At 44.2% G+C, this 11,196-nt stretch overlaps 1 protein-coding gene across 1 annotated transcript; it reads right to left on the bottom strand.

The window, feature by feature from the left end:
• Nucleotides 1-232: 232 nt before the first annotated feature.
• Nucleotides 233-9,182, bottom strand: ARRDC4 (arrestin domain containing 4). Its single transcript, XM_082290714.1, has 8 exons — nucleotides 8,810-9,182; nucleotides 7,669-7,735; nucleotides 7,250-7,397; nucleotides 5,368-5,470; nucleotides 4,417-4,673; nucleotides 3,591-3,753; nucleotides 2,961-3,115; nucleotides 233-2,846 (listed from the first exon to the last, which is right to left on the bottom strand). The coding sequence occupies exons 1-8, from the start codon at nucleotides 9,147-9,149 to the stop codon at nucleotides 2,790-2,792; spliced, it is 1,290 nt and encodes a 429-aa protein (XP_082146840.1). The 5' UTR covers nucleotides 9,150-9,182; the 3' UTR covers nucleotides 233-2,789.
• Between the last annotated feature and the right edge of the window lie 2,014 nt (nucleotides 9,183-11,196).

Raw genomic sequence — 11,196 nt, 5'->3', positions numbered from 1 at the left:
CATCAATTTGTTCCAGCTCTTGGTTATGAACAGTTCAGGGAACTAAAACAGTGACAGATGAAGGCCTAATTCCCAGATCAGAGAGGAATTAGAGATCTGTAGGGTAGAATACAGGTATTTCCTGACATAGCACCAAACCAGAGATGAACAGCACACTGTAGATTTGACATTTTTATTAACAAAGAGCCCATGGGGCTCATTCATTAGTACAAAATACAATCATGTTCCTGTATGTTAAACAGCTTTTTTTATTTTGTCTCTTTTAAACTGTTTCACAGTTATCAAAACAAAGCCCCTGCATATTGAACTTATTATTGTGCAAACAGTAATTATTTTTAAGGATCAATTTCTGCACTAAGCCAAGTGCCAGAGAGCAGAACTTAATCTTGTTTTCACCCCTCCTTTGAAGGGCCATGTGTGCTTCCTAAGAAACACGTAATAGTTGACTTTTTTTTGCAGCAAACAATCTAAGGCCACAGTTTATCTGCAAAGAATAAAAAACAACTGAAAGATTTTGGGGGGAGGGGGGAAAGCACATCTTTACCCTTCATACTGTTGTTTGCTTGACCATGATTACACCAGGTAGCACACATCACCTATCAGGTATTACAGTCCAAAAAAGCACCTAACATTCTTTAAGCTAAGATTTTAAATTATTAACATGCAAGTTAATACATAACCACATTACTTTTCAAGTAACTATAATGGTATCTGTTTAAGGAAAAGATGCTTGTTCCCTTTCCAGATGATGTGAATGAAAATCCTGCATCGATTGTATGGGCAGGCCCTCACTCAAATAAAAAGGCATGAGAGCTACACCTTGAGACTTAAATACTCATTTTTAGAATGTCCTTTCTAAATCATGCACTCAAATTTTGGTTAAAGCTGCATTTGCTATAGAAGACTAAATACTAAATGTTGCAAATGAAAGGAGTAACTGCAGTTTGGAAACGTGAATCTCCACTAGTCTGTCTTTCACACTGATGCCAAAGTGATTTGAGGTGAAGTGCTAGAAATCAGACAATGTAAGGGAGTCATACTAAAAGAAGACTAAAAATAGATATCTGTGTATGCCTGTAGAAAAATCCCTGCTTCTTAAGTGAAGATAGATTTGGTAAAAAACCATTTAGACTTTCTTTAAACTGCAGTTATTGATGAAATGAAGGAAACTCAAATCGCTATTTTTGTAGGTATCAGAGTACACTGTTTTACCACACAAAGCACCGGGTTTTAACCCCAAACCCTTCTGTAAGACACAGGGAGTATTTCTAGTAGTCCAAAATCCCCTGTAGTTCAAAGACAGGACTGTAAACGTGCATGTTGAAATGCTGTTTTCTGCTTCTGTAAGTGATCTGTTGGTGATCGTTTACTTATCCCATTGACGGTTGGCAGGAAGCAAACATTCTACTTTAAATGAAGGCAGCACAAGGGCAAGTAAATGCTGTGCCTTCAGTCTTAGCAGCAACGAACTCTCACTATTCTAAATGACCTGAGGAAGAAAACATTAAAATATTGCACCAAAACAAAATTAAACAACAAAAACAAACAAGGAAACACACCAACAAATATAGTATGGATAGCAAATGACCAGTGCAGCCCCTGACAATAGATCTTTACACAAAAATGCAGGAGTAATGAAAAGCTTTGTGCCATTACCAGAGGACTTTGTTCCCCTGGTGTCTGCTTTCACTTCAGTTATAAGCTATGTCTATTCTGGCTATATATACACCTCTCCCTACACCTCTTATCTCATTCACTAACCACAGAAACCATTTAGGGTCCCTTTTAGAACCTTGAAGTATACTGGAGCTTTAACAAGACTTTTTTTGGTCTCAAATCTGACCGTAAGTAAATATCCAAAACAGAGGTAGGCTTATAAAGGCTTTTGAATAAATAAATATTGTCCATTTTGCTAAGTATACCTGCTGCTGGCAAAAGGTTTTTCCCTTGCCATGCTTCCCCTTATCATGCTATCCATAGGCTTAAGATGCAGAAGAAGAACTCACAGTAGAAGAGGTTAGAATAATTCCCTTAAGAAATCCCTTGAAAGAAAGCATAGTGCATAAGCTTGTCTCAAAGTTCACTGTTCTGTTTCATACTTGCGTCTTGCATTCATGAAATGGTTGCCTTCATAATATTGTGTAATGGCCATTCTGTCATCCAGGGTGTCTTCAGGATCATGATGAATGAGGAAATAGTACCACTTGGCAGTCGTGAGAAGGGCAGGTTCCCATCAAATATGAAGTTAAGACTTCACTCCATGTTTCAGTAGTGTTCCTTTTTTGAATGCAGACAGTGCAAAGCTGAAGCCCCTTGAACACTGGAATCTTTTGGAAATGTTTTCTTACCCCACATTCTGTTCTACTACGCAAGTTCTACTACGGAAGTTCTGAACAACACTATGTACATTCTTCCAGAGTGTTGCAAACAAAATATAAATTCTTTTCTCTTCAGAAGATCCACACATCTCCTCCTCGTACTTCGTGTAGTGTATCCACTTTTTGGAAAACATTCAGTATTTCATTATTTATTTTCATTTCAGTATATTCAGGTACTTCTCAAGTATCCCAAGCTTGGCTGCTCCCCTATTATCCTCTGTGCAGACTAATCCAGCAGGTTCTCTTTTATCACCAAACGTGCTCATACCTCCTTCTCCATTTTCCTTTGCTTTTCTTGTACACAGAATGAGGTTTTGATAAAGAAAACTGTTTCCTTTTTAGCTGCACTACCAGCTTAAGCAGCAGAAAGATTAAGACATTCATCACAATGATGCTCGTTACAAATCCTCTTCAGAGCATGAATGAAACGGGCTGCATTTCTTCTACATCAGTTGGATGTGGATCAATCTAAGGAGAGAAGACAACAATTACTGCCTGCAATTCCTGCATTTAGGTTTGTGTTTGGGGTTTTTTTTTTTGCCATCTGACAATAAAAACACCACCTGCTATTTGTTTTCTTACCTCTGAATAAAGAGGTGGAGGCTGAAACCGGAACTCTTGTATGTAAGCAAAGACAGGACAACACAACTGTTCCTCACAATCAATGGGTGGTGGGTAAGCAGGAACATGTCTGGAAAACTCTTCCTCAGACACTACATCAGCATAATTTGGTGGTGCTGAAACACAAGAGATGGTACTGTCAAATTTCAAACTATTCACAGCAAGACAACAGCTGTATTACAGTATATCCAGGACCATGAAAACTGTATTGGAAGTGCACTGTAGTCATAAATATTCTAACTGAAATTATGTTTTCAGTAAGCTTAGGTGATTCAGCAGGAATACAGAGAGTGCTGTGCTTTTAGGACAACCCCAGCAGCAAACCAGTGTTGTATCAAGATGTATTTAGTAATGAGTAGAATATTCCCACTATCAGAAGTTAGCTATTTCACTCAGGTGGGGTAAAGAGAGACTTCAGGAAGGCTGGAGTTAGGGTAACCTCACCAATCCTTTTGGATCTCGATTTAAGACTTCTCATGAGGCATACTTCCATGGCCTACATCCCTGGCAGTGCCCTTAAACTGGCACTGCACCCATCTGCTGCAGACAGTACTGTGCTGGATTAGAGAGAGTTCAATATATATTTATTACCTTCAGGGTGTTCAGGCATGGTCAATGCCAGCCAACTCATATCCATACTAAACTGGCTGGTAATGCTGGAGTTTCTGCTTGAAAATCCAATACATGGAATAGTGCCAATCACCAGAGGCATTTCAATCATCAATTTCTTAGCACCAGGAATATGGATATACACCTATGTGACAACCCCCAAACAAAAGAAAAAAACATCATGAGACCCCATTGAATGCTGCTCTTAAAAGCTGCCCTACTCCCTACACTGCAAATTATTTAAAAATTAAGAGCCTTGTCATCCCAGATACGCTTAGCTAATACCGTGGCAGCTTTCCTTAATTTTCAGCAGCTTCCTTCTGGCTGTAACTTGTCTCTAGGTGACATTAAACAATAAAGCCATCTTGACAAACTAATTATGCACTTGACTTTCAGCCTTATCTTCCCATTTCTGGAAAGAATCACTTGAGGAACCCATTCAGCTTGAAATGCTTTCCCAAAATAATCTCTGCATGTCTGAAACTAAGCTGCATCTTCCTCAGTACCATTTTTCCCTTTTCCACATTATTCCTGTCTTTCCATCTCAGAATCTCTTTGTGACCTTCATTCTCTCATGTATATAGTTTATAATATTTATTTTTCATACAGTCACAGAATGGGTTTGGGTTAGAAGGGACCCCAAAGATCATCTAGTTCCAATCCCCTTGCCAATGGCTGGGACACCTTTCCCTAGATTTGTATTTATTGTTGTTCCCAAGTCAAAAACCTAAAAGCTACTCAGTAAATTCTTCTGTTCCCAACTGAATGCAGTATCCAAAGCTTGCATATTTGAAAACCCAATACTTACAGCTAATGAATATTCTACTCTAATAATGCAGCAGTCAAGTATAGATGGGGATACAGGTGGGATTTTCAGAGTTTTCCCATTCCAGGTATCTGTACTCCCAGAGGCAATGTGGTTTCCTCGGACATTGGCAACCATCTGACGGAAGGTTTTTGTCTTCCCACTGGCCAGGTAAGTTTGTGTTTGGAAAATGGCAGCTTTTGGAACAATCAAACGAGAAGAGCAGTTCTCAATTTCTGCATAGATTGGGATGGCTTCCCCTTAGAGACAGAAAAAGTCCAATGAATAATTTGTATTTACCAACTTTCCTCTGGGAGTATCAAAGCATGTTACACAGCACGTACATCATCTGCAGTGTTATGAGAACAATACTTGGTAAGTTTCCTCAAGCCCGTTTATTTTTTTCAGAGTGGTATCCAGGCAGAATTATAGCCACCTACTATGTTTTACACATAAACAATGATTCATTTTGAAACATTAAGAATAGTATGAACAAGCTATAAAAGCTTTATTTGCAAATTACGCCGCAATCTTTCTTTTATATATTACTAAATTAATTTCAAGATGTTTTATTTCTTCAATGTATCTAATGTTATCAAGATGAAAGAGAAGCTGCTAAAGCTTACGAAAGTGTGAACCTACACAAGTATGATGTAAAAACCTAATTACATCCCCAATTACGTATTTTATCCCAAATAAAAACATTTTGTTGTTCTTTACACTCACATGTACATGGATTTTCCGTAAGATTATTAACAGGACTTCCTTTCAATTTATATTCCCAAGGGGAAAGACATGATGATTTTTTAAAAATTAAATTCATATAGATTTTAATTTACTTCTATTAAACAGAACTATTCTTTGAACTGCAAAGTGTTGGCTTCACTGAGATTAAAAGAAAAAACAAACCTATTAGATGCTTAATATATACATTTTTAAGGTAACTATTCTTACCATTACAGTATCCCTTCCTCTCAATTTTGGCACTGAGAGACACTGGCCCAGAGGTGAAAAACCAACAGCCAACCATCTTCTCCTGACTTCTTAGAACAGGTGTCTATAAAATACAGAGTATTTTTCATTTTATGGGATGAAGCTCTCAATCACTTGCAGTTTAGTGTTATGTATATCAGTCATTGCAATCCAGCTCTAAAACCCACTTCATCTGAATCCCTGAACTGCTCAGTGCAACTGTAGTTTTGTCACCATGTGAAATGGAACCAAGGTTTGGCAATCTGGACATTTCTGCTTTGAAATCCCAGTCTGCATTTAGACTGGACTGACTAAGTAACACAGACCAGCGTGTCTTTGCATGTGCTTTGTCTTCAATGTTAGCTTTTTAAAGATCTCATGGAGTACTGTGGTGTTTATCCCCATGTTCCTCAGTGCAGAAGAATGCAGAATTATTTCATCTGCAAACAACTAACAGTTAAGTAGGTAAATTGTTTTTATCTTTGTATCCTTAAGAAAGGATAAATGTATGTATACACTGGGCTAAGGTCATGCACCTTCATTATTTACAAGCCACACAACCCCCCAGAAATTTAGGGGCAAGAAAAAAACCATCTTATTTATTCAAGGACTGTCACATTAGATGACACTTACACTGCCTGAACATTTTCATTAGAAGAAACTCACAAGCACACATCAAGGGTCCAAGCCCAGGATCAAAGTTACTCAAAATGATTTACTGGGCAGTAGCACCCAGTCAATACCATAATGAAAACTGGTTTTGTATTTTATTATAATGAAAAAACTTTGCTGTTTTGCACTTTTGGCGGTAGCCTTGGAATCCATTCGGACTAGCACTGCCTTCCCGATGTGCCCCACAGGCCTCTCCTGTGCAGTACCCTATGGTCTGCTCTGTCCTTACACAATGTGGGTACGATGCCTTCAGACTCCTAACTGCTGAATATAAAGGCTATTCTACTTACAGATGTCACTGCCAAAATACCCTAAGTTCTCTCTAGAATGGATTAAAATGTAAGCATGTAATGAAGGAGAAAAAAAAAGCCTGCTCAAAACATCTCTTAGTTACGTTCACGTCATGATGTTAAAATTATCCCAACCATTTTAAATAAAATAGAAATTACTCATTCATATTTAAATGAATAACCATTTAGATCCAGTTGCTATCATGAAAGTGCAAGGTATAATTTTATATTATTTTCGTAATATGGGTTGAGATAAAAGAATCCAGCTCATTAGCTTCCATCTTGCCTATTTTCTCATTACTTAATGCCTGATCTTTCTTATTACTCTACAGTATTTCCAGTGATTATTAAAAACTCAATGCTTTAATGTGGCCAAATCTGTCATAGGGAAATAACTGAAAGGATCTCTGGAGCAGCTGCGTGCACACACTTCATGTTAGAAAACGACATGCAAAATGCAGGGATACGTAACATAATGGCCAGAGCCTAAATGACAGGCTGAGCATGATTAATACTCTTCTCTAATTACTGTTCCTCAACCTACTATTATTGTAGAGTTTAGGACACTGCAGCCCTGTGAATGTAGTTGCTCTGGTAAGAGTAACTACTCTGCGCTCATGCATTACTATTATTAAGCCTTATTATGAAGCCTGCCTAACTTTTTGGCAGGAACATCTCTGCCAGCAGGGATGTAATCAATGGTATTAAAAAAACCACTCTGCTTGCTATTCACACAACCTAAGATCATCTATTTATAGAGAAAAGCTTAGGGAGCTTATATGCTTCCAGAAGTCAGGAAATGACACTCTGGAATGACATGGGAAGGGTTATGGCTGCTTGGAAATGGTTTATTTGCAGCTGGTTTTACAGGGGAGGAGAGGAGGAGTGGGGGACCCTCTTACCAAGAGAGCTGGTGAGCTGACATCGATATGGCTGATGACCTGGAGCTCTGTCTGCACACTCTGGTCAGGTACTGCAGGCCTCTCCAGAACTGCTTTCACAAAGTACTGAATGCTGCCATACTTCCCAGTAAAAGAGGTCACCAGAGGTCTGAAACAAGCAGTCATAAAATCATTACCCTCAATTAATAATTCAGCTCTAAACATTAACACTTCCTGCATACACAAACATTTCCCAATTTACAGTTTGTACTTTTAGGGCCTTGGGGAAGTTAAAGGAAACAAGGCCTCTCTGCAGCACTTGATTAAGACAAGTATATAAAGCTGATACTAAAAAAAACACAAGTCAAATTACATTAAGGTAATATTCCACTACAAGCAGCATCCAGCACAATCCCTTCAGGTTGGATTATTTAACTTACTCTTGAGGGAGCTGAAAGCTGAATGGAAATTCGTGTCTTCCATCCAGAAGAACTAAGTTTTCCTCACCTGTAGGATAAGAATGAATAGTATGTTTTAGTTATTCCAGAAATAGAACAAAGGAGACACTTTTACAAGTTATTTATGTGTTAAAACACCCAGATGCACAAAGTTTTTATTGATCCCAGTGGGTTCTGGACTGCAGCCCATGCTTTATTTATGCTGTGATTTCAATGAAAAACAAGAATCAAGGAAACATGGGAGACCTTGAGATTCAGTTCAGGACTCAGGCCAATTTCTAATCCAAAATGGCTTCTCCAAAGCATAAAGTGAGTTTCTTTTCAGCACGACAGCAATTAATCTACTTTTCCAATTAACAATTAACCTAACTTCTGTGCTGAAAAACTACAATTTAAGGTCAGTATGAAGAAATACTATAAATATACGAGCTCCCCATTTATTCATATAGGGCCTACTGTTACACAGTTCTCAAGGCCTAAATCTACTTTCCCTACAGATCAGGCTGAGCTGCATGTCACCCTTACAGAACAAAATGTCGTTGTTCTGTCTTCAATTTTTCAACGCTGCCATAGTGCTGCACTCTCTGGGTGACAAAGCTCGGCAACAGCGAGCTTCCTCTGCTTCCTTAATCCATCGGATGAGCCTGACTGCTTCCAGGGTCTTCCACGGCAGCTTCCCAGCAGCTGCTTGTACAGCACAACCAGCGCGGAAGGGACCCACGGAATCCACAGAAGGGCCGAACCTCTGCAGGAAACCCAGACAACGCAGGGAATCGTGCTGCGGATTTTATTCCGGCTCCATTCCGCGTTTTTCAGCCACCGTACCAGGAATCGCGCGGCCACTGATGAGGCAGTGGCAGCTCCCCCGGGCACACGGCTGAACGTGGTGCCAGCGCTGTCCTGTCGGTGCCCCGGCACCCGCGGTCGCTGCGCATTTCTTCGGGCCCCGATGCCCATTTCCACCCGGAGCGTTTCCCCTCCGCCTCCCCCTCGCTGCCGACCGTGGGCGCCTTTCCGCAGCCCCGCCACCCTTCCCCGCTCCCGCAGCGCCGCTCCTCCGGTCCCACCTCCGCCGCGGCTGCGGGAGCGACCGGGCCCGCGCCCACCTCCCGTCCCTCCTCACCTTCGGGCGGGTCTCGCAGGAGGCTCTGCCGGATGTCCAGGTACCGCACCTCCGCCTCCCGCCGCGGCCCCGGCCCCGGCGCCCGCACCGCCACCCCCCAGGTGGCCGCCCCGGACACCGCGCCGGGGCTCTCGCTCCAAGCGACGCGCGCCCGTCCCGCGGCCTCCAGGCGTAGCCCGCGGAGCGGCAGCGGCCCCGCCAGCTCCAGCAGCACCTGCCCCGACACCGTGTCCCCGCTGCAGTAGCCGCCGCCTCCGCCGCGCCGGGCCTCGTCCTCCAGCACCAGGGCCAGCGTCTTCACCGCGCCGCTGGCCCCCGGGCCCGGCCCGGCCGCCGCCATCGCTCCCCGGCCGCGGGGGAACCGCGCCCGCCCTCGCCGAGCGCTTTAAACCCGCCCGTCTCCGCCAGCGCCCGCGGCGCCGCGTCCCGCCCCCGCGCGCTGCTCATTGGCCGCCCCGCAGCCCCGCGCGCCGCCATTCGCCGCGGGCTGCCCCTGCGCCCCCGCCTCATTGGTCGTCCGGCGGGCGCACGCCCTGAGTGCGTCACGCTGCGTGATCGCCGCGGTGCAGCCAATCGCGCGCGGGCAAGCGCGCGTGGACAGCGCGGCGATTGGCGGGGCGGCGGCAGGGCCCCGGTGCGCGGGCCAATGGTGCGGCGCGGCCACCACGTGCACAGCCGGTGGGTAAACAGGGGCGGGGCGGGGCCAGGGGCGGGGCCAGAGCTGAGGGGCGGGGCCGGGGCCGTGAGCCCTCACCGCCAGCACGCCCCTCAGCCCTGGCCCGCTGTGAGGTGTCCAAGGGAGGCAGCTGAGGGGTCGTGTCCCTCGCTGTGCCACTTCCTCTGGTCACTGCCCGCCAGCGCTGTGAGCAAGCCATGTGCCCTTGGTGACCCCGCGCTGAGGGGAAACCTTGTCTCTCGGTGTCCCTCGGGGAGGGAGAGGCAGTGCTGTGCTGAGTCGGTCTCAGCCTCTCCCGCTGACAGCTGGGCTGGCTGGGGCTTTTAAATACGGAAAAACGACGTGGTACTGCTGTTCCCCCCATGCTTTGCCTGGAGGTTACCTCGGGGTTACCTGCCTATGTGAAACCCTTTCTCGCCCCACTGAGGAGCAGGAGGTGAAGGGGTTCAGCTGTAAATGAGCAGTCCTGGACAGCGTGGAAACCACGTGTCCACACAAATACTGTGCGTTTCTGCACCGTGTAAAGCACGAAACGGCCTCGTTCAAGAACTTGCTCCTAAAACCCTGCTTTGTCCCTGGGCAGGGAAGTGGGTGCACCCCCGCTGCGTGTTGTCACACCTAGGCACATCATCCATAGGTAACACTTCGAAGATTGATCCACAAGAATAAATGCAAAGTGTTGCTGTTATGTTTAGAAATAGAAGCTTAGGAAACCCCAGCAAACAGTGGAAGAGTGGTGAATATATCTGAGTTGAATGGGCGGGCGCGGCCAGAATCATCATTCCGATAGTGGTGAGGCTGCGACAGCTCCGCGCCCACCTCCAGCCAGCCCAAGACATGCTGCAAACCGAAATGCTTTGATTCTACTAGATACACACTGCACATAATGCTGCTCTTGGCCTTGTTGTGTTTTATGATGGCCCAAGCTGGCAGCAATGCATCTTCCTGGAGGTGTGTGCGGTGGATGATGTGCCGGCAGTTCCACGGGTGACGAAGGAATCATTTCCCGGTCTGAGTCACCTGCCTGCTTGAAGCTTCTGACAGCTGCATCTTCCTGCATTCCCCCATCCCTCTGGGGCGCTGCAAAACACCGGCTTGGTGCTTCCCAGCTGACTCAGTTAATTACTGAAATTAGCAAAACTTGTCTTCCACACTCACAGCCTTGGCTTTTAAATAACCCATGAGATAACTCCAGGCTTTCTCAGAACCCCTGTGTGTCCTGTGAAATGTAGCCTCGTATTTAGAGTTCCTTCAGTAAGGAAGCAGCTGTCCTTGCCAAGAGCCAGGTAGGCCTTTGGAACACCTTTTGTTGGCTACAGGTTCACACACTCATCCGTGTTAATCAATAGTGACCCGGGGAAAAGGAACGTGGTTACAGATGGGGTGAATTCATGGGCTTTATTTCAACCTTTGGCCATGCGTTCCCCAGCTCGTGATGAAAATTATGTAGAGAAAGTAACTGTGTTTTCATAATGGCTGATTGAATATTTAAAGAATTGTTGGCTATTCACACCCTTTGTGCTTTTGAAATAATTCTTTGTAGAAACTGCAAATGTTGCATTGTAGCTGGGAATTGTGGTGTATAAAATTGTGCTATTTAAGTACTTTTTTTAGTTTAATTAAACTCAGACTTGACTAGTTTTGCATAAATCTTTTCCTTATATGACGTTTTTCATACTGACAAGTATCAGGCTAGTTTTGTAGTCAGCCA

The sequence above is a fragment of the Coloeus monedula genome, assembly GCF_965178545.1.
Source record: "Coloeus monedula genome assembly, chromosome: 14".
NCBI lineage: Eukaryota > Metazoa > Chordata > Aves > Passeriformes > Corvidae > Coloeus > Coloeus monedula.
Note: the sequence above shows the minus strand (reverse complement) of the source record. Positions and strands in the feature narration are given on the sequence as shown.